Genomic DNA, 24,054 nt, shown 5'->3' with positions numbered 1-24,054 from the left:
CTGAGATTCCAACCCCTTTCTCCTTCTTTAAAACGTGCTAAGGGTGGTTCTCCCTTTAGTCTCTGTGCCAGCTATTTTCTTTGCTGGGATGTTCATCTCCTAAATCTTCCTTTAACTGGCCTGAGTCCTTATTCAGTTCTCAATCCAGTGCTACTACCTCAGAGAGGTCTTTCTTTGATCGATTCATAGTAGATGTACATATTTTCAGGGTAATGTGATATTTTAATACATTCATATGATGTGTAAAGTTCAAATCAGGGTGATTGGGATATCTATCACAATTTTCTTTATGTTAAGAACATTTGAATTACTCTATTCTAGCTATTTTGAAATGTACAATAGATTATTATTAATTATTGTCACCCCACTGATCTATCAAACACTAGTTTTTATTTCTTTTATTTAACTGTATAATTGTACCCATTAATCAATCAGAGAGGCCTTTCTTGACCATCCTAAGCTTTATTTCACTCTCAGTCCCTCATGATTACCCTAATACTCTTAAAAGTTTTGTTTATAGTACTTATTACTATCCAAATCAGTACTGTAAATGCATTTTTTTTGGTTACAGTGTTGTTGTAATTATCATTATTTTACTTGAAGGCCTTTGGTAAGGCATCTATTCCTCACTTCCACAGGATCAGCCACTCCCCACTGCATGACACAGGTCCTAGAGACAGTGACATGATCTGCCCAGCCCTAGAAGACCCCATGTTTCCCACTCTGCTTGGGGTAGAAACTGCAAAAACACAAATACACATATATATTTCCAAGTACTGGGCATAAAAGAAGTCATCGGGAAGATTCAAAATAAGCTTATCAACTTTTAATACAAGCTGATAGATTTATTTTAAAAGCTTATGAACATTTAAAGACTATCTCGAAGTAAAAACACAGAATTAAAAACTTCAAGAGAGAAAATGGTAAACTCTTGAGAATTCACCCACAGACCCTCCCCTGAGAAACACTGCTGTCATCTTCCTACTCCCAAAATAAACAGTACCTCCTTTATGTGTCTGAGTCAGATTCCCTGAGTCAGGACTATCTCTGACACTTCTTAATGGGAGAAAAGCCATATTTATAGCTAATGAATAAAATATTAGCCAACTCCGCTAAGTACTGACAGAGACCAGTGCTGATTGCTGCCCTGGGACTAACCTGCTTTGCTCCCACAAATAGGGGCTGCTTATTCAAAAGAGATGCCAGCCAGCTTGGTTTGCATTAAAGAGTGATGACAAAGAATAATCTCCAAAGAGCCATCTCACTGTTGGGAACTAATGAGACATTAATATTTCAGAGGTAACAAGGGATGGAGAGGCCAAGGTTTAGAGAAACTGAGACTCATTGAGTTTCTTTTGTGTGTTCCATGCTTGATATAATTTATCTCACTTGGCCTTGATGGCAATAAAGTAAATAATAATATTGTGCCCACTTTACAGATATGTATATCAAAGATCTGAGCTGTTAAATGGTTTGTCTAAGGTATGGAAGAGGGGTTTAAATCTGCGCCAATATGACTTCAGAACCTGCACTTGTTCCTTTATACAACGTCACCTCTCATATTTTAGACACAAAGAGGTCCAGAAATGAAAGATGGCTGTTGTAAGTGTGTTGGGTTAAGATGATAAAAATATGTATACATAGAAATACAGCTAGAACACAAAGACTCCTATTTTATACATTATGGTTGAAAATAATGAGAGTTTTAATTTAGAGAAGAAAGTAGTCCTTAGATGTTTAAAAAATTGTCACATAAAGAGGGGGTAAATATGATGCCTGTTGTACCAAAGAGTATTAGACATCTGGTTGAGAGTTTGGGTAGGGAGGTCAATTCTTTTTCCAGATCAGCTTGAAGGACTTTGAAATAAATAAATAAACAAAGCAGTGTGTGTGTGTGCGTGCACACGTGTTATTTTATTTTGTACACTGCTATATTTTCAATGTATGTAACTATTTGGGCCATAGAGGATGCTCAATAAATACATGTTGAATGAACAGAATTGGCTCTGATGAAGAAAAATATAAGACTCTCCAGGTGTTGAGCTCCTTGTGAATGAATTTCTCAGCATAGAAATTCTCAGCATATGCTAAAGTTCTCAGCATAGATTCTTGCCCTTCTGGGAGGTTATATAATAGCTAAGCAAGGTTTATTGAACACTCTGTAGATGCTAGGCACTGCCCTAAACACTTTAAGATCATTATTTTATTTACCCTCACCACACTAGTATGAGTTAGGTAATAACAACATCATCATTTCACAAAAGTAGAAACTGAGCAGATCTTAAGATATAGACCTTTAAGATGATCAAAATACATATCCAAAGAAATACAGCTAGAACACAAAGACTCCTGTTTTCTACATTATGGTTGAAAATAATGAGAGTTTTAATTTGGAGACGAATGTAGTCCTTAGATGTTTTGAGAATTTTGCAGAAGTTTTTTTTTGTTTTGTTTTAAGGTTTGCAGAAGTTATGGCATTTTCCCAAAGTTACACAGGTGTTAAGTTCTAGGGATTGGATCAAAACCCAGGCTTTCATTAACTTTGTGCTATGTGGCCTGGCTACATCAGATAGTCAGCACATCCCCTTCCAGTAATGAGAGCCTACACATACTATTTCTAATCTAATCTCTGAATTGAAGATTAATACCAAGAACATGGATGATGCTCTTCCTAAACAAGCACCAGTTTCCATGGAAGTTACAGCTAAAGCTATCACACAACATGGTATTTACTTGTTCAGACTAACTTATCATTGGAGAGATAAAGTCTGAACTTTTTACCATGGCACTTAATGCATTTTAGGATCCATCCTCATCTCTTATTTTTGTACATTAGAGTATTTTGTCTGTGTATTTCTTTCTCTTTAGAGTCTCCTTTCGTCTGCTTATTTCCTTCCCAAACTCCTTGCTTTCAAACATGTTGTATCTCTATATTATAAATCGATTGGTCTGTCTATCTGTTTGTCCATCTGCCCATTCACCCATCCACCCATCAACTACATCTCAGATCAACTACATGTCAGAACGGTGTTTGTATCAGGGAAAAATACCCTGCCTCACCACTTTATGGTCTCACAAAAGAGAACACATAAGTAAACCTATCTAATTCCTACCTATTATGCAGGATACAGCTCCAGTTCTTTCATCTTCCACGAAGTGGCCCTAAGTTTTCTGGCCCCTCTTTATCTCTTTTGTCTTTCACTCTTTCAGCGCTATGGCCCACATCATAATCACTGTTTAGTGAAACCTCATTTCAGAGGGAGGTTAGGTTCCAAAATCAGCATGAAAGGACAGGACAGTCAAAATGGCCCCCGTAAATCCCTCAGGAAGATGGTACCACGTGGAGATTGACCAATGGGCCATCACAGCAAGTTTATCCTCCATGTTGAAACAGATTACTGTTTCTTTGATTTAAATGCCAGAGAAGAGGTCAGCTTAGATTAGAACCAATCTGTAGGAAAAACATGTATCTAGTTAAACACAACAGTCACCTTACGCTCAAACCTACTGAGATGTTCACCATATGAAAGAACCAAGAGCAACTGAGAGCACAGCAGAGGTACACTGTCCCTTCAAACTGTCATACTGGGACCTATGTTCATTGAGTAACTGGCGCAAACCATTGCCTGAGCCATTTATTTTCTCTCTTTCACATAAATGCACATAGAACATATCTTCACTGACCTGTCTTGTGCTGTCATTTAACTTTTTCAAAGGGACAACAAACCCAGGAGTTCCCAGAGCACATGGTGTCTAACACCACACTACCAGTTCCTCGTTGAATAAGATTGTCTTATCAATTCCCTGTTGTACAAGATTCTCTGTGATGTGGTTCCTGTTTACCTCTACAATCCATTTCTATACTTTCTACACTCTAACTGTACTTATTTCTAGTTTCCACAAATTAAACATGTTGCTTCACACCTCCTGCCTCTACCTACAGTGTCCTTTCCCATGCTATGCTGCAAATATGCATCTTCAATACTCATTTCAAATGTTTCCTCTTCAGGGATAGGTTGACTGGTTCAATACCCCATTCTTCACTCCTTCCTGCATCCCTGCTTTTTGCCATGAAACTTTCAGCACCCTCCCACTCTGATTCTGGGCTTGGCCACATTACTTGCTTGGACCAATAAGATGTTAGCAACTGCAACACAGCAAGGGCTTGAAAAGTGCTGGTGTGATTGGGCTTGTCTTGCTTGTTAGCAGTGACTGTAGAAGGGTGTCCCTGGGCTAGCTTGCTGGATGAGGAGAGACAGATGGTGCCAAGTCAAGGTGCCCAGCCACCCCAGCTAATACAATCCTAGATCAGCCAACTGTAAGCTTCCCCCCAACATGTGAGCCACCACAGCCAGTATCACAAAGTTGCCTAGACAGCCTGCAGTCTACTGCAAACATATGAGCAAACCCAGCTGACCCCAGCCCAGATCAACTGTACCCCACAGACTCATGTATGCTATGAAAGTTTTATTGTTATTATGTAGCATTACTCTAGCAATGGAGAACTGATACTTCTTTAAAGACTTCTCTGACCCTCCCAAGGAGATGAAACAACTTCCTCCTTAGTGCAGCCTCTGAATCTTGTCCTTTCCTCTATTACAAAACTTAACACACCATTGTAAACATTTGATAAAGGAATAAGTAATATGATTATTTGTTGTTAAGTATGGATCTTCTTCTAAGACTAACCTTTTTGAGAACAGGGAACATCTTCGTGAGGGAGGTGAGGTATATAAGCAATGTGGTTATGGCACATCTGGGTTGGAATCATGGCTCACCAAGTGGTAAACTTCCTGAGCACAAGTGTCTTGAGCTATAAAATGTGAGCGGCGGCCAGGTACGGTGGCTCATGCCTGTAATCCCAGCACTTTGGGAGGCCGAGCTGGGCGGATCACAAGGTCAGGAGATCAAGACCATCCTGGCTAACATGGTGAAACCTCGTCTCTACTAAAAATACAAAAAAATTAGCTGGGTGTGGTGGCGGGTGCCTGTAGTCCCAGAGGCTGAAGCAGGAGAATGGTGTGAACCCAGGAGGCGGAGGTTGCAGTGAGCCGAGATCACGCCACCGCACTCCAGCCTGGGTGACAGAGCCAGACTTTGTCTCAAAAAAAAGGGCAACTGTGCAGCCCTCTTGAGACAACAGAATGAAAAATGTGTATAAAGTAGCCAGCTGAGTGCCTGACACATCAAAGGTCTCAATAGATATTATTTGGTTAAGTGAGTTAATGAACTGACACTTCTATGGCAAAATTCTTAGAAGGAGTGCACCAAAAATAGAACATCCTTTATCCTATTACTGATTCGTGATATCACACCAGCTGCCCAGAGCATTCTTTAGCCTCTAATTCAATTTATGACTATGAAGGGTGATGTTTCAATTTACTGAACCCAACTATATAATTTAAAAAGTACCTGTGAGGACTATCTTTGCAACTTAACGTCAGCACATGTTAAATACAATTTATTTATTTATTTTGTTTGTTTGTTTGTTTTTTGTTTTTTGAGACGGAGTCTCGCTCTGTTGCCCAGGCTGGAGTGCAGTGGCGCGATCTCGGCTCACTGCAAGCTCCGCCTCCTGGGTTTACGCCATTCTCCTGCCTCAGCCTCCTGAGTAGCTGGGACTACAGGTGCCCGCCACCACGCCCGGCTAATTTTTTGTATTTTTAGTAGAGACGGGGTTTCACCGTGGTCTCGATCTCCTGACCTTGTGATCCGCCCGCCTCGGCCAAATACAATTTATTTAATCTTTTGTTTACAACAAAAGTTGCAGTTTGCTGCTTATAAATCACTCCTTCTGAAACCCTTCTGAGAAATACAGATTCTTGGTTTGTGCTAATTGCCTGCTCGGGAGCAGGCTAAGTAGCCCCTGTGATGGGCTACATTCCTACACAACTAAGGAGCATGTACTCACCTCTCTGGAGGCAGGGAGCCCTCTTCCACAGTCACTGCAAGAGAAAGAGGCAGAGTGAAAAAGAGGTGTTTGCAGCAGCCTGGTTAAAGTGAATGATGCTTGTGCTATGACGTGACCCCACAGGTAATGTGGAGAATGGAAGCTTGCCTATGCCTGAAACATCCCTTACCTCCACCCCAGCACCCAGGGGATACCTGTTCCTGCATTGCAGTACTCACCCACACTTTATAGTACAATTTCTTATTTATGGATACAATCTCTTGCGTTAGACTTTGACCTCCTTAAAGACCAGAACCCCTGTGGGGTTTATCTCGTAATCTCTCATTTCCATCACAGGACATGGTACAGAGATTATTGCTGCTCAATGTTCCTTTGAAGTAAACTTGAACATTTACAGACCACTCCCTGGTGTTCGAAGCACTATTTAAGCTCTTTCCTGGCATCATGTCTCATTATCCTCACAATAATCCTAAGAGATCAGTGGTACCCACTTTACAGATAAGGAAAATTATCCCCATTTTATAGATAAGGAAAATGAGGCTCAGTGATTAACAAACCCAAACTTAAATAGCTAGTGAGTACAGAAGCCCATTTTATTACAAAAGACTTAGTACTTTTTTCTATGTTGTCTGATAAACCTTCTTCTCATTCAGAGAGATTATTTGAGGCCTGAATGATTTAATGTTTATAAAAATCACATTTATCCTTCTTTGATTTGGAGCTGGCCATATCAGTAAAGTATACTTATAAGAGCCTATCTCCCCATATAGAATTTCCTTTTAGGATAAGACTTAAGATGACTTGTAGCAGTGGTTCTCAAAGTGTGGTCCCTGGACCAGCAGCATTAGCACCCTCTGGGAACTTGTTAAAAGGCTAATTATCAGGCTCCAACTCAGACCAACTGAACCAGAAACTGAGAACGGGGCCCAGCAATCTGTGTTTTAACAAGTCCTCTAGGTGATTCTGATGTACACTCAAGTTTGAGAATCATGAAGTTAGAGGCATTTAACCATGAAGTTGCCCAAAGCAGTTAAAACGAACAAAGACTGTGCTAGCTCTCTCAGTGATTCTGCCATCTGCTGGTGCTGACGGTCACAGTAAAATAAATAACACAGCAGTACATTTTGTCCCAAAGTGTATGTTCATCTTGTGTTTCATTAGAGCAAACATAAGCTAAGGCATTTAAAATGTCAGCAAGATCAGATTGTGGTGGGAGTGATGAGGGATGAGAGGTGTTCCTTTAAATAGTAAAAGAAGACACAAAATAGCACAGAAAAAATGGCTTCCAAAGATGTTTCAGTTTCTGGAAGGGATCAGAGGGTTGGGGGTTGTAGGCTTTCAATTAATTACCAAAAGCAGATCACAGAGGCCTGAGGCCACCACCCCCCACCCCGGCTAAGGATTTCAGGTCAAGTTCACACTGACTTTCTCCGTTTTCACTCCCTCCCCACTTCTCCTGCACCAATGGATTGTGTTGACAACACAGGTTTGCAGGAAACACAAAGGTTCCATGACTCCCTGCTCAGCAACTTTTTGTTTTCTTCCTCTTGGACAGATTCCCAGTTATCAAATGCAGTGCGCTCAGGGGAAGTGGGCTGGTCTAGGAGCGATAAGGGGCCAATTCCCACAGAGACGTCATTTCATGGGCAAGCTGCCACAGCCCCTAGATGAGAATAAGCAGTGACGGATGTCCAGCCTCATGGTAAACAGCCGCTGCATGGTCACCTGGGAGAAGATGTAGAGATGGAGGTGACTCCTGGTTGGCCATGTGTAGGGTCCTGTGCATTTCCTTACCTTCCCCTTGAGTCTTGGGAACAGCAGCTCGCTGCCTCTGAAAGGCCTGGAGGTTCACGACGGTAGGTCTTGAAGGCTTTTGGGGAGGAGGACCCAGGGAGTTGATGGAGGGCAGTGGCTTCATTTTGGGAAGGTGGTGATGTCTGACATCTGACTGTTTCTCTGAACACAGACAGTAAAAAAAGTAGGTTATGATTATTTTCATGTCATAGCTTGTTGGGTAAAACTGGTTCTTTGCCTCCATCTCAGTCCTGTCCAATCTATTCTCCACCCAACAGCTAGAGTGCCCCGATCAATATATAAACCTGATCAGTTGCCATGCTGCTGCTTTAAGGATTTCCTCAGCATGAAATCGGTCACTCCATCTTTGCCATTTCTACACCACAAGGCACCCATCTGTGTTTCTAGATTCTTTGTTTGGCATATTATATGTCTTGCTTCCCACAACTTAAAGCCCAAAAATTTTTCACACGTATCACTGGCTTCTCCATTCTCCAGATTTGATTTAGATAGCCTTAAAAAGCTCTCATATATCCAAAATTCTGTTCATGTTTTTCTTGGTTCTGGAACACTATTCCCTTTTTTGACAAACTTCAATTCATTCTTTTTAGGCTCTGCTCCAATGACACCTCCTCTAGAAAGCTTTTCTTGATTTCTCACAGGAATGAAGGCCGGAATCAACCTCTGATTTGTATCCCCGTAGCACATTGTTAATACCACTGCATCAATATCATGGCACATTGGAGGTACTGATCTATGTTCCCATTAAACGTGGGCTTCTGTGGGTGGAGATGGTGTTGTATTGATCCCCCAGCGCCAACACAGGGCCTACCTCATAGGAGAGAGGCTGTGACTACTGAAAGGATTCTTCAAGCACTTATGACATGCAAATAATACTGGCTCTACAAAGAGGAATAAGAATTGATCTGGGATTTCCAGGGCTCACAGCCTAGGACTGGCTTCAAGACTGACTTTATGATATCTGGGCACCTGTGTCTTGGAATTTTCCAGGAAAGTTCCAATTTTATATATATTTGTCCTCTGCAGTCTTAAATCCAACTCCAACAGAAAGTCCAATATTATATATGAAAATCATATCTGCCCTTTACACTGAAAATAGCACAAAATCTTATGTAATCCAACTGCTTTGATTTTTGACTTATGTAAGACAGTAGTTGACTACATGGGCCATCCATGCAAAAACTTAAGAAGTGGCCTAGCATTTTGCATATACCCCTGGGAGACTTCCTATGCTCTCCTCCACAAGCTGGAAGGGAGGGAAAGCTTCCTTATTGCTTCACCCACAGCGGGTTACATCCCCAGAAACTCAGGCCCAAAGTTCCTTTCTTCCTAGGCTTTAATTACAAGTAGCGTTGTCAAAAACTTCAGTCATTATCAAATTAGGAAGAAGACATAGTGAATATTAATTATCACTTACTAATTGGGCTTGGAGTTTTTACCAGGCACTGTGCTAAGTAGTTTACATCCGTTATCTCATTTAACTATCTCAATAGCTCCATCTGGTAGATAATACATTCTTCTTTCCTTTCTCTTGTCCGTCCTTCTTCCCATACATCTTTCTTCCCATCTGTCTTTTCTTCTTCCTCATCCCTTCATCAATAACTATTTATTTACTATATTCCAGGTAGTGTTCTAGGAAGTAGGGATAGAGTTGAGAAAAAGAACTTGTATAATCCTACCTTCAAGAATTTTTATTCTAATAACAAGAGACTGATGATAAACAAGTAAACAAATAAACAAGATCATTACAGAGATCCATTAGTTCTATGAAGGAAATAAGGTAGGATGACAAGTGTGAACTGTTGATCATGAGGCAGTGTACTTTACATAGAGAGGTTAGAGAAAGCTAACCTTGGAAAGTTTTTTTTGGAACTTAGGCCTAAATGCAGCTACAAAATCTTAAAGAAAAGAGTTTTTGAGGAAGAGGGAACGGCAAGTGCAAAGGGCCCGAGGCTTGACAAAGCCTATTTAAGGAACAGCAAGAAATCTAGTGTGTTGACTATGGGCAGAGAGCTAGGGGAGGAGAGGTAGGAGATAAGTCAGACACAAAACAGGGACCAGCATGCAGAGCCATGAAGACCACAAAGCAAGTAGTTTAGATCCTATTCCAAGTACAAACAGAAACCATACAAGGTTATAAGGATATTCATCCATCCACCCTTCCATCCACTTAATCATTCAACACATTTTTTTTTTAGGACTCATTCAATCTGGCCTTTTTCTTCTAGGTGCTAGGGATTTGGTAGTAAAAAAAGACAGTCCTTATCTTTTTTTTTTTTTTTTTTTTTTTTTTTTTGACAGAATCTTGCTCTGTTACCCAGGCTGAAGTGAAGTGGTACAATTTTGGCTCACTACAACCTCTGCCTCCCAGGTTCAAGCAATTCTGGTGTCTCAGCTTCCCGAGTAGCTGGGATTACAGGCACAGGCCACTATGCCCAGCTAATTTTTGTATTTTTAATAGAGACAGAATTTTGCCATGTTAGCCAGGCTAGTCTTGAACTCCTGACCTCAAGTAATCTGCCCACCTTGGCCTCCCAAAATGTTCGGATTACAGGCGTAAGCCACTGTGCCCAGCCAGTCTTTATCCTTTTATAACTTACATAATACTGAGGTGAACCAAGTGCTTGGTGGCAAAACCAAGAGTTTGCTGATAGATTCAGTGTGTAGAATGAGGGAAGAGAAGGGAAATAGAGGATGGGTCCTAAGTTTTGGCCTGAGAAATTAGGAGGATAGTTGTGTTGTTTACCAAGACAGACGATTGGTGACAGATTTGAGTTATAAGAGAGCACTCAGGCTCTAAGAATCAATATAGATTGCCTAAATTCATGCAACTTGTAAGAAGTCGAGCTAGGATTCAGATCCAAGTTTTTCCAAAAGCTATCTCACAAAGCAATTCCAGGAGATTAAGCACTTTACTCAAACCCAAGATTACAGTTTAGCAAATGGGCCTAGAATATCATGATGAAAGTCTGGAGCAACATTGCCCAGGTCATATACATAACCACTCTGAGTCAACAGGTTTTAAAATAGAAAAACATGATGACCCCTCCTAGCCCCTGTCCCATGGGGATCACATTTGTTACCTGGGGCCTGGCTGGCAAGCTCACACTCATAGATGGGCTGGTAGGTGCTGCTTGCTGGGCTCTTCTCAGGACGTGGGTTTTCCCAGCTCTTCCTGATATGATGAGAAATTACAAAAGAGGGATCTTCAGAGACATTAAGTAATATTTTGGGGGCCACCAAGTGCTTCTGGGAAGGAAGAGTCTGGGATCCTTTTGTTTCCAGCTTTTTCCTGGGTTCCTCTGGAGTAAGCCCCATGCCTTTTTGCCCTTCCAGATGGAAGGCCTTACTTCCACAGTTGGCAAGGAGAAGGACTGATGACATTTCACTTTTCTGAGATGAAACCTTCTCCCAGTTCCAGAGTTTGTTTCTGAAGCTATTGGCCACCATTACTTTCTCCTTAGTGATTATCTCAACATTTGACTGAGTCACCTCTAACAGCAGAGAAGTGTTCTGTGAACTTGCTGCAGAACATACAGTGGACTTTCCCAGAGGCCCTGGGGAGCTAGAACATTTTGGAATTTCAGTCTTTTGAGCCAACTTTATTTTCTGAGGTTGAAGAGGCCGGGACTCACTACTGGAACAGTGTGGTGGGTGCTGCTTGTGGTTGGATGAGAGGGGTTTCCCATTGGCCAAAATTTGAGTTGACTGTTTGCCTCCAATGTCACTGTTTGGAGAAACTCCTGCTGGGAGTTTAATAGGTCCTGGAAGAGGTGGAGCATCAAGATTTTGAAATTTGGCTCGAAGTTCCTTGAAGCTTCTTACCCCTTCCTAAAGCAAAGAATAATCAAACAAACAACAAAAATAAACAACAACAACAAAAACAAGTGTCTCATTATTCCAAGAAAAAAAGCCAGTGTGATTAGATCTCACTGATCTCACCATGTTAAGGGACTCTAACTGCTGATACAATGCAACTGCTTCTGGGCAATGTTAGCCAGCAATGCTATTGTCTATATGAGATAGAATGAAAACACTATCTCTTTTTTAAACACTCAAGTGATGTTTAATTTTATCACAGCATATAAAGAACACCTATAGATAGTATTAAAAACAGTGGAGAAACCCCTTGATACAAACTTTTGATGGCTCCCCACTGCCTATAAAAATAAATTCCAAACTGCTTTATACAGAATTGAAGGTTCTTCACAATGCAGTCCCAACTAGCTCAAAAGATGGTGGAATTATGATCTCCAACCACAGCCAAACACAACTACCCTTAAACTAAACAGAACTGTTTACAATTTTCTTAGACCCTCCTACTCTCTATCACCTGGAGTTTGCTTTGTGTTCTTGCTTCACAAAATGTATCCCCATCAGCTTGTCAACACCTTTCTTGCACTTCACTGCCTACTAATCCATCAATATTTCACCTGGGGAACTTAGTTCAATATGCAAAAAAACTCCATTAAAAAATGGACAAAGGACATGAACAGAAAGTCAACTACTGCATGTTCTCACTTACAAGTAGGAGCTAAACACTGCGTATATACATGGACATAAAGATGAAACAAAAGGCCCTGGAGATTATGAGAGGGTGAAGGGACGAAGGCGGAGAAAGGTTGAAAAATTACGTATTGGGTACTGTGATCACTACCTAGGTGATGGAATCATTCATACACTAAACCTCAGTGACACACAATTTACCCATGTAGCAAACATGTGCCTTTACTTCCTGAACCTAAAATGAAAGTTGAAAAAAATAATAACAATAAAATAAAGCTTTCACCTGTGGATGACAGACACAGCTAACTTCTTTCCTGTCTCCTTGGTACTTCCTTTGCTTTTTATATCTTGGCTGTTGAACTTAACACTATGGTATGGAGAAAAGAACAAACTTTGGAAATAGACATATGTTCATATGAAGACTCCACTCTTTATCCTCTATGGAAATACTCTGGGGAACTTGATCTTCTTCCCTCTAAGTGCCTTATAAAAATAAGTTATCAAACAGTAGAAGGATTAGGGCCATTATAAGTGAAATGTCCATTACAGTGCCTGACACATAGTAGGCCCATGATAAATAAAAGTTCTTTATAAGAGGCTAGATGACCCTCTTGCATTTTTAACTCCTCTTGGAAAATGATCATGCTCTTCCCTCTAAATTCAGCTCCAATGTGGTATATGAAAATAACGGTAGTAATGGGAGCCCAACCTTTGTGGCAGAGGAAGGAGCATGACTGGGTTTATACAGTGAATTGATTGGCTGTCTGGCCAGGTAGGTGTAGGCTTAACTCCTGCTCCATGCTCTTCCTGCTGGTTCTTCTTCCTCCCACTAGACCACATTAGATTTTGTAAATGTGTTCTGTCATCTTTTGCTTTCATAGGAAGTAGGATAATGTCTAATGGAGCCATTGCAAAAAGTAAGAGCCACTGTCCTCTCCTGATCTTCTTAAAGGTTTTTAATTTCATGTACACAGACCATGTCCATGGCAGGGACTTCTGATTTTGCTAGCTTAGGAAATGCTGGGCAACCTTTTCTCTCTATATTTACAGTTGACTCACACCTGCCTTCTGAAGATTTTGGAAGGGAGAGAAATTGAACAAGAAGCATGAAGCAAGTGTCTCGGAGCTTAAGTACATGCACTCTCCCTCCTTTTTCATATCTCTTTTCTCTATCTCTGTAACACACACATACATGCACATGCATACACACACACACACAGCCAGCAGGCAAGTTAATTCAACCATACTTTCTCTCCCCTGACGTGGCAGAAGCCAGCACTGGGCGTGAAATCAGGAGATCTGAGTGTGAAACTCTGCTTATCCATTTTCCACTTATGTGCCTTGGGCAATTCACTTCACTTTGTTGAGCCTTATTTTCCTCACTAAAAAATGAAACTTATATTTCTGACAGCAGTTCGGGGTTAATGTAAGACTCAAATGAGATAACAGACATACACACCTCAGTGATAAATATTTTTATATTGTGGTAAAATACACACAAAACGTGTCATCTTAACCATCTCTAAGTGTACAGTTTGGCAGTGTTATGTAGATTCACACTGTTGTGCAACCAGTCTCCAGAACTCTTTTCATCTTGCAAAAATAAAACTCCATATCCATTAAAAAAGTCCATATTCTGTCCTCTCATTCTACACTCTGTCTCTGAATTTGACTATTCTAGGTACTGTATAAGAGGAATCATAGAGTATTTGTCTTTTTATAACTGTCTTATTTCACTTATTAAATGGCCTCAAGGTTTAGCCATGTTGAAGCATGTGTTAGAATTTCCTTCCTTTTTAAGGCTAAATAATGTATCATAGTGTATATATAACACATCCTGTTTATCCATTCATCCATCAATGGAGAGTTGGGTGGCTTCCATATCTTAGCTATTATGAATGATGCTTCTATAAACATAGGTGTACAGATACCTCATTGAGACCCTATGTTCAGTCCTTTTGGGTATGTTCCCAGAAGTGAAATTGCTGGATTATATGATAATTCTACTTTTAATTTTTGAGGAACCTCCCTTCTGTTTTCCATAGCAACTGCACCATTTTACATTCTCACCAACAGTGTACAGGGGTTCCAATGTCTCCACATCTTCACCAACACTTTTTTCTTTTACAATAGCCATCCTAATGGTTATGAGTTTGTCAGTGGTTAATATTTTTAAAGTAATATAATGATTATTTTCAGTTCTTCACTATTTGAAGCCACATGGAGAACTACTGTACAATGTTATTGCTTAGATTTTAGTCTCTGTAGGATTAATTAAGCAAAGCCCTACTATGAAATAGAATTACGGATTTGATAACCTCCAAACCAAGGTCCTGTGCAAAGATCACTGGTTCAGCGGGGAGCAAACCTGATTATACCTGGCTCTCTACTCTTTCAACACATGTTCATTAAGTATCTACGTGCAGACCAAACATTGTTTTAGACAGTCAAGGGCTCTGTTCTAATGTCAAGGAGAGACAGAAAATAAGCAATTACACAAGAAAATATGAGAGACAGAGTGCTATGTGGAGAATTAAGCAGATGATGCAATGGTGACTCAGTGCCTACCACTGATTTTCAGAGCTACAGAGAAAAGTAATTTCTTTTCTCTAGCTCAGCCATACATCAAATTAGAGGTTGGACTGGGTGATCTCCAAAGCCTCTTCCGGCACTAATATTTAGATTTTATTTTCCTTACAATCGATGGGAAATAGATGTGATGCATTTTGTTTTGTATTATCCATCACCAATAGGTGGAAGTTCAGTTTTGAGGACATGAGGAAAACTGCATGAAGATGGTTTGGGAAGTGGCCATAGGGTCCTTCTGGTTAAAACCATGCTCCATTTTTCAGCTGCCACAGCTAGTCAGTTCCCAAATCCCACTGATCTGAACTCTTAAGCAGCCCATGAGCCCCTCCCTTCAATTCTTTCTCACTTACTGTTGGAATGACTTCTTCATGGTCTCTCTGCTTCAATTCTGAGCCCCTCTAATCCACCATTTACTCAGCTGTTAGACAAACCTCTTTAAAAACAAATCTGGTCATGTAAGTCCCTTACATGTTTTAAAACCTTCAATTTAGCATCCCCAAAGCTTTCAAATAAGCTCAAATTCTTTTGCTTAGCACATAAGAGCCATCCTAATCCTGACCCTCTTAATGCTCCAGCATCACATTGGGCCTCCCCCCAACATGTTTTCTTCCTTCTAGCCTCACCAAATTGCTGACATTCTCCCAAACCTGTTTTGCCCTTTCATGTAGCTATAACTTTGAATGTGCTGCCTGCAATGCTCATCTTTCTCTCTAATTTCTTGAACTAGCAAATTCCTGCTCCTTCAAAATTTAACTCATGTCATCTCAAAATATTTATTGGTTGCCTACTATGCACTAGGCACTAGGGTTACAAAGATGAATGAGGCAACCCTGACCTTTCAGAACTCAGAAAATGAAGGAGACAGACACAAATTGGTTGTTTTTACATAATACAGAGAATTGTGAGATGTATGGCAGAAAGTCTGTGGAGGGAACATAGAAAAGGGGCTTGTGATGCAAACCTGGTTGCCAAGCAGATTTCCTAGAGGGGATTCCCCAGCTTAAACAGCCAAGCAAAGAATAGAGGAAGGCAGTCCGGAGAATGAACACAGAAGGCACAACCTTGGAAACAGCATGATGTACATGGGAAGCAGCAGCAATTTCACATAAATGAAGCACCAGTGCGCAGTATATGAGACTGGAGAAGAAAGGAGAGGCCAAGTCTTAATGTCATCGGGCTTAATCTTCATAGTGGGCGAGGACTACTGATAGGTTTCCTGGTGAGCAGCTAAAGGCAATTTTTAACTGATTCCTCTTTCATGACCACTCTAGGTAAGGCAGCATCTCTCCTTCACTCTTTACCTACCTTACCCTGGGTATACACTGGCTCATCCAACCCTTTCTAGTGAGCCTTCCCCTAGCACAGAGCCTGGGAAGCTTGGAACTACCACGCCCAGGCACTGTTTCATCTGGAAATTTGCCCAACAGAGGTGTCCATAGCTTGGTAAATGAGCCCCTGAGGGTGTGGCCGCTCAGGGGATAGCATATGCTTTGGGGAGCAGCTGTGGCAGAGGTTCCTGTGCTATGCGGTGGGTAGCAGCACTGATGGGTTCACATAGGAACTGCCCCATTCCCTTAGCTCTAGCATATAAGCTTCTTGCCAGTTCTGGAAATTCCTAAAATAACTTATTGTAAATCCTTTTCCATTCATATTTACAATAACAAATTTGGTTATCTGCAAGAACAACAACAAAACACACTGGCCGATGCAGCCTGATTTGTTTTCTTTATAGCACCTATCAAAACCCAGCACATGGTCTGTCTCCCTCCATCAGAATGTAAACTCCTTACAGTTAGATACTTTGTTTGTATTTCAGTATTTGCCCACTGCTGTAGTGCCAGTGCCTCGATAAAAATGTGGTGAAGGAATGAATCCTTAATTCACAAGTCTTTCAGAACCCCTTTAAGACAGGGCCAGTATCCTATTTATCTTGGTATCCCCAGCAGTGGCAGAAGTGACCCAGAAAATCCTTGGTGAATGAATGAATCAGTGCATAGATATTTAGAAAAGTTAGCTGGTTCACATAATACATGAACCGTAACTCAGCAGATTCTTAATGTTTTTCCTGTGTCATCTTTGTGAAAGCAGATTAGAATGCCCTCAGAAACAAATGACCTAATTGCTATCATGTCAACAGACAGCCCTAAAAATAGCCCGGAACATAGCCTGGTGCTTCTGGTTTATGCTGGGCAAGCCTCAAATACTTCATCTGGGAAATACAGGCCAAAACAATGCCAGAGATATTGTGGGAACAACCTGAGATAAAAGACAGTGATGTCCTCTAAACAGAAGGGGTATATCTTTTTGATATGGAAATTAACCAAGGAGGTAGCAGCCAAGAAAAACAAAGACATTGCTATTTCAGAAGAATGGAGAGACCAGAGTAAAACAGTTAGAAGTCTGAATCTCAGCTCTTTAAGTGTGGCATTGTTATATTTAGATGAATGTATTTAGTCACTAGGAAAAAAGACTCCATCAAACAGCTGCCTTTTGTTCAATGTTTATGTTACAGGAATCTAAGGAATAATGATAATAATAATAACAACAAAAATGGGCAAACACATGATATTACCATATACCAGGCACTGTTCTAAGCACTTCATATACATTAACTAACTTAAATTAACTAACTTAATTTAAGTTAACTAACTTAAACATTAACTAACTTAAACCCATGTATTCTCAGAATACAGACAAGGATAGTGAGGCAGGGCCTATGTGGCTTGTCCAAGGTCATGCAGCAAGTGTCAAAGCTGGGAATCAAAGTCATACAAACTGGCTTTGGGGCCCATATGATCTATTCTGGACTCCTCTAACCCAAGAATTTGGTTGGTGGGTCTAGAAACTTTTTTGGCTAATAATTTTCTAGAAACAAGCTAATACCTAATCACATGAGTATAAATGCTGTAACCTCCTCTTCTTGGGAAGATAGTTTCCCCTTTGCTAGTTTCAGAGAATTGATAACTATATTTTTTTCTATCCTCATCATCCTTATTAACAACCCTTATACATGATGCCTTAATTAATTTTCACAATAACCCCACCAATCAGGCAACTGTTACTGACCCTGTTTTATAGATAGACTAACAGAGAGGTTAAGTAACTTTCCCCAGTTTATATAAAGAGTGATACAGGAATTTAAATCCAAGTCTGTATAACTCCATGACTGCTTTTATTTATTCCGCAATAAATATACAAATATATTGACAAATATGCCTTTCTTATAAATTTAGCTCTAATTTAAAATTCTTCTATTAATTCATAAAAATATCATAATCAATTTGTATATGTCACATTTACTTTAGAGATTATGTTTAAAATGTAGCTCTAATCACACCATTGAAACAAACAAAAATCCCAGGAAGCCAATTTGCACTGGCTTTTAAGACACTTTCTCAGACTTTTTATTATTTACACTGACATGAGCAAAATTACTTAATATAATTGGCATAGTTTAAAAAATTTTAATAAATTACATGGCCATTGTGACCATGTATCTTGGATTTTTCAAGGTACTTTTGATTTAATGTAATTTAAAAGATGATGGGAAAATGCAGAACCAAATAACAAAACTCAGTATTATATCCTTTCAAAGTAAATTTGCAAATGATAATAAATTCTGTGTCAAATCACATGTTTTGATCTCTGCTTTATAAAGCATGGCACAGACAGCTGTTCCGTCCTCTCCTGAGTTTACCCTGCTGCCATGGGCTGCTAGGTAACCCTCTCTATGTCACCACTCTCTGCCTTTCATATACAATGGCATTCATTGCACCGCACAGCAAGCTGCCTTGGACAAGGACTGCAGGTGCTCGATAAGTTAACAGTGACTTGGTAAGTGAATGTGGTCATAAAAATATACATAAAATAAGTTCCAAAAGGAGAAGATACTATTTCTATGCACACTTCTTAATTGGAAAATAAAGGTTATCTCATTTCTGAATGTCTGCACATTGCTAACTGTTGCCTTCCACGGGGAGAAACAATGGCAATGTCAACGGCAACGGTTTATCACAAGTCTGAACATTCTTCTGTGGTAAGCAAATCCAAGACCCTTAAGGAATATGTAAACTCAAAATCCAAGGCAAAGAGAAGGCTGCAGAAGCCAAGAAATTATGAGCCCAGGAAGAGAGGTAGTAGTAGCTGTCAAATCCTATCTAAGATGGAAAGAAGTAGAAGTCGATTAAATATAGCATCTGAGTCACTCTTCATGAATAAAAGGGCTTCAATTCAACCTTCCCTACTATAAGAACTATAATAACGGTGAAACCGTCTATATTTTTGGTACCAATGATTAATTCCTATGAAGGGGTAGGAACAACAGAACTGAACTGACACCGCAATTGTCAGTTAAGGTTAAAGCTTAAGGTTAGAAAGATTAAAATCTTCCTAAGTAAAGGAAAAAAAAAAATCATTGCACCTCCATTATCTGTCAGGTCAAATGAGTACTTTTCATCTCCAGGTTGGGTGTGAGCAAGAATACCAGCTTTATTAAATGTGTGACCTTGAACAAGCTACTAAATCTCTCTGCATCTGTAAAATGGGGCCAGTAATACCACATGGGGCGTAAGGTTTCAGTTAAGTGTTACAAAGTCCCTAAGTGCCCAGCCCCTGTCCTGTGCTCTTGGTGAGACTGTGACTCCTCTAGTTGCAACCACATATGCCACCTGCTGTCCCTTAGCCATGATGCTGCCCACTGCAGACTGCAAAGGCAGCCCAGAGTCTTAATGGTCCTCATACACCACATGCTTTCCTCACCTCAATACTCCATGCATTACCACTAATGCTGCCTAAGCCCCCATCCCAAGTGGTAGGCAATAGTTAGCCAATGACTCGTCTTCCCCTAAAACATCAGGACAGTGAGACTTACATCCCCATTTACCTTGGTCACCATGAGAAAATGAAACTGGTCTGTAACAAAGGGCCTTATTCCCCACAGACCTCTATAGTATCACTAATTGAATCCCATTTCTCACCCTTCCCTGACCATCCTAACCCTCAGTCTGCAAAATTCCTCATGTCCTCAATCTCTTCTATGAACTTGCCCTCTATCTTTTTGCTCTAACTCAAACTCATCTCTCTCCTGAAGACATGGCTCTTCTCGTGCTCTCGCAAGCATAGCTTTCTCCTTCCACACTCCTCTCTATTCCTGGGTCAGAAAGTGGAGTAAAGTGTTTTCTTAGCTCATCACTACTGCTTTCAAATTATTTTTTCTTCATCAATAACGCCAACTCCTGCAAATGGCATATTAAACTAAACCTACTGCTTTCCATTGATGCCTTCCACAATATTCCTGATCACTCCCTTTTATTTATTAAAGATTTTAGCACCCAGCTCACTCCTCTCTCTCTATTACTACTCTCATGACAATAAGCAAATTCCAAATCCATGCAGATAATCTTTCCAACACTTTGGCCTCATTTCTAATGGTCTCATCTTTCACCCTACTTTAGCCACTAATTTCCATAGATACACCTTAGACCTTGCTATGAGTAATAAATGAACCATCTCCAACACATCAATTTCAAGTACCCTACACCTGGACACCCCTTTTCATCTTACCCACTTGCCTTTTCTGGTGCCCCAACTCCAGCAATGCTTTAGCCTCATGGGTCTTAACACTGTTTCTCTACTATTCTCTCCCATCTTCATTTCCCTGTGTACCCAGATTGCATTCCATAGACCATCATGAGAATCACTCTCTGGAATACATCTTAATTCTTGCCTCTCTCCCACTCACAGTTACTTGGGTATCGATAGAAGGCATGAAATGTGCCTAGAACTCTAACCTTGGTTAAACATTCTTCTTACTCTTTATTTGTATCTGAGGCAGAATTAAACCCAGGGTACCTCCTATCTACTTTGCAGTTTTTAGGGGCTGGAATTGTCTATTAGAGTGGGAGCATGCAGAAATTAGGAGCCCAAGTGAAGGAGTTAGGACTTCATTCCACAGGCAATGGAGAGCCTCTAAAAGTTGTGAGCAGGAGAACAACACAGTGGGCAACTCCTACTCATTCAAGTCTCATGCAAAGCACTGCTTCCCCAACCCTCCTGGCTTCTTCCCTGTCTGGAACAAGGACCTCTCTCTGCTTACTTTTGTCTTAGTGCTTATCACATTCTATCTTATCATAACTATTTACTGGTCTGCCTCTCCCACTAAACCTCACCTTTTTCAATACAAGGACTATGTCTTTCCATCATTGCATCTTCAGCTGATAGCTGGACTGGAGCAATTAAAAACATTTAATCCCCATTTAGTGAAGGTAGTTATGCAAGCAATTACCTAACTATAAGTACTATGCATGGAATCAATGAAAATATAGTGAAGAATTAGTTTAACTTGGCCCATTCAGGAAATCCTTCCCAAAGGAAGTAAGATTGAAGGATGAATGAGTTTCCATTGGGGAGAAAAGGGCTATGAAGACATTTTAGGCTAAAGGAACAGGATAGACAAAGGCATGGAGGTGTGCAGGTCCATCATATTTTCAGATTGGAGCAGCTAGAGTATAAAATGAGTGGAACAGGAGGAAGAAAGCCATTATTCTTCCCAGGAGCCTTCAAAAGTTTAGGGCCTTCAAAGCCTTCATTCAACTAAGTAGTGAAGAATCTCAGTTGCCTTTTCAAGGCAATAAGAAAGGAGGAAATATTTTGGTTCAGGGAACCCTTCGGTGGATTTGAGATCATATCACTTTGCCACTTTCTTGCCTGCAACTGCCTATAGTCCTTGTCATAAGGGCCTTTCTGTCCATCCATCACCAATTACAGGGCCATTAGAACTTTCATACAAGAATTCCAATAGTACGTTGACATCAACACAATCATCTTCCTAGCATCAACATGAAACTGTGTGTGTTTGTACCCTCTCTATAAAACCCCTTCTATCCGTTTCTTTCCCTGCACAAGAGCTCAGTCTTCTTCCTCTTTCTTTGAAACATTGCTTGGATTCTTTCAGATTTAGTTTTCATCACTAATTTAAGTCTATAATCTTTATACAAAATCCTCTGACCAGATATACTTTGGAATTCGAATTTTTTCCAATTTTAGAAAGGTAATATATTACAAATTCTGTATATGTAACCCCTAGTGTGGTCTGAGACAGCATGCTGTGATCAAACATGTTACCATTTCTGTAGCAAAACATATTAATGTTCATATAATGCAAGATAAATAAAGATCATAAATTGTCTCATGTTGGTTCAGGCAGGCTTTTGAAACCAAAAAAGTTATGAAAAATTAGTGGGTTTCAGAGCTTATTGGATTTTGGAATTGTGGGTAATGAGATCATGAACTTTTCCCTATCCTCTTCCTCACTTTTTTTTTTTAAGAAAGAAAAAGCAAAAGCAAAATAATTATTCAGCTCCAGGCATAATCAATGGTAGCTGGACTGATAGTTATTCCCTGGTTCAGCTGGCTGTCTTCTGCTACTTAAGATTTTTGCAATCATTTTCTAACTGGTAACCCAGCCTCACACAAAAATGTTGCAGGGATCTGATGGCTCTAAAATACAATTCCATTCTAAAATGCCACTCCATTAAAAACAAAAATAATAGTGTTGCACAAGTATCTATCAGTTAAAGTGCTAATTCCTTCACCTCCTTGATCTGGTGCCAAACCGCCACTACACGGCTTCATGTTGCAGTCACGTAGAACTCCTGGGCTCCCTCTAGTGTAGGTCTTGTTTTCCTGCATCCCATCACAGCCCATGCTTCACCTGCCATCTGGCATGTCCAGAATGTCTTTGCACGAAATCTACTGTCCAAATTTTACTCATTCTTCTAGGCACAGCTTACATGCTTCTGTCATCAATGGCCCCTTCAAAACTTAACCTCTCTCTCCTCAGACCTCTTCTGGCAATGGTTCTTAATCCTGGCTGTGCATGGGAATATCCTGGGGACTCCTGAGCCTGCCCCACTGAAACAGAAGTTCCAGGGTGTCCATATTTTATGAAGCACCTTGAGTGCTTACTGTGTGGCCAGCTCAGCACCTGGTTCAAGGAATAGGTTTGAAAACATGTCATCTAGCACTTCATCTGCAAATCTCTTTTAGTCTTATGCCCCTTGCCACTTTCCATATCCTACTACAATTATTCAAGTAGATGCTTCCTCTGCCCTATATTCCATGAACTCCTTGAGGTCAGGTAGAAACACATACTCACCTTTGTAGAGCCCACAGGTTCAAGCATGAAAATTTACTCCTAGTAACACTCAGTAAGTATTGACCAAACTAACAGCGAATGAAATGAATGAATATATTTCTGGAGCAATAACATCCAGAGGGGATGATCTTTTTTTTTTTTTTTTCATACGGAGTCTCGCTCTGTTGCCCTGGCTGGAGTGCAGTGGTGCGATGTCCACTCACTGCAAGCTCCGTCTTCTCCCGGGTTCACGCCATTTTCCTGCCTCAGCCTCTGGAGAAGCTGGGACTACAGGCGCCCGCCACCACGCCCGGCTAATTTTTTTTTGTATTTTCAGTAGAGACAGGGTTTTACCGTGTTCGCCAGGATGGTCTCGATCTCCTGTCCTCGTGATCTGTCCGCCTCGGCCTCCCAAAGTGCTGGGATTACAGGCGTGAGCCACTGCGCCCGGCCGGGATGATCTTTTAAAAGGCTTTCTTTGAGAACTACAAATTAATTTCATGCCAATGATGCATCTCAAGGCAGGTTCAGGCCGGGTGCAGTGGCTCATGCCTGTAATCCCAGCACATTGGGAAACCAAGGTGGGCAGATCACTGGAGGTCAGGAGTTCAAGACCAGCCTGGCCAACATGGTAATACCCCATCTCTACTAAAAATACCAAAAAAAAAAAAAAAGAAAAGAAAAGAAAAGAAAAGAAAAAAGCCAGGCATTGTGGTGCATGCATGTAGTCCCAGCTACATGGGAGGCTAAGGTGGGAGGATGGCTTTCACCCGGGAGGCAGAGGTTGCAGTGGGCCGAGATGGCACCACTACACTCCAACCTGAGTGACAGAGTGAGACTCCATCTCAATCAATCAATCAATCAATCAATAAAGTGCAGGTTCAATCATGCCACTCCTCTGTTTAAAACCTTTCAATGGCTCCCTGTTACCTTGTTGGTAAATTATACATTCCTTAGTCAAACACATAAGGTCTTCTCTGATCTTTTCCTGTCTACATCTCCAGCTTCATTTCCCACCACTTCCTGCCTCTAACTCACCCCTCCAGTAAAACTGAACTTGCCTCTGTGCATCTGTTGTTCCCCTGCCCCGAATGCCCTT

General features: G+C 40.7%; 1 protein-coding gene across 9 annotated transcripts in view; it reads right to left on the bottom strand.

The window, feature by feature from the left end:
* FYB2 (FYN binding protein 2) overlaps nucleotides 1-24,054 on the bottom strand; it is a 99,170-nt gene that overhangs the window by 62,181 nt on the left and 12,935 nt on the right. For all 9 annotated transcript variants that reach the window (XR_011620398.1, XM_024797033.2, XM_011764357.3 and 6 more), the window contains 3 exons: nucleotides 10,810-11,557; nucleotides 7,706-7,867; nucleotides 5,912-5,945 (listed from right to left, as the gene is read on the bottom strand). Coding sequence is in view for 8 of the 9 variants with exons in the window: in XM_024797033.2 (XP_024652801.2) it covers nucleotides 5,912-5,945; nucleotides 7,706-7,867; nucleotides 10,810-11,557 (944 nt within the window). In the remaining variant the exon portion in view is untranslated. The remainder of the gene's footprint in view (nucleotides 1-5,911; nucleotides 5,946-7,705; nucleotides 7,868-10,809; nucleotides 11,558-24,054) is intronic.

This window comes from Macaca nemestrina, chromosome 1 (genome assembly GCF_043159975.1).
Source record: "Macaca nemestrina isolate mMacNem1 chromosome 1, mMacNem.hap1, whole genome shotgun sequence".
Lineage (NCBI taxonomy): Eukaryota > Metazoa > Chordata > Mammalia > Primates > Cercopithecidae > Macaca > Macaca nemestrina.
The sequence above is the reverse complement of the archived record's forward strand: the minus strand, read 5'-3'. Positions and strand labels throughout refer to the sequence as shown.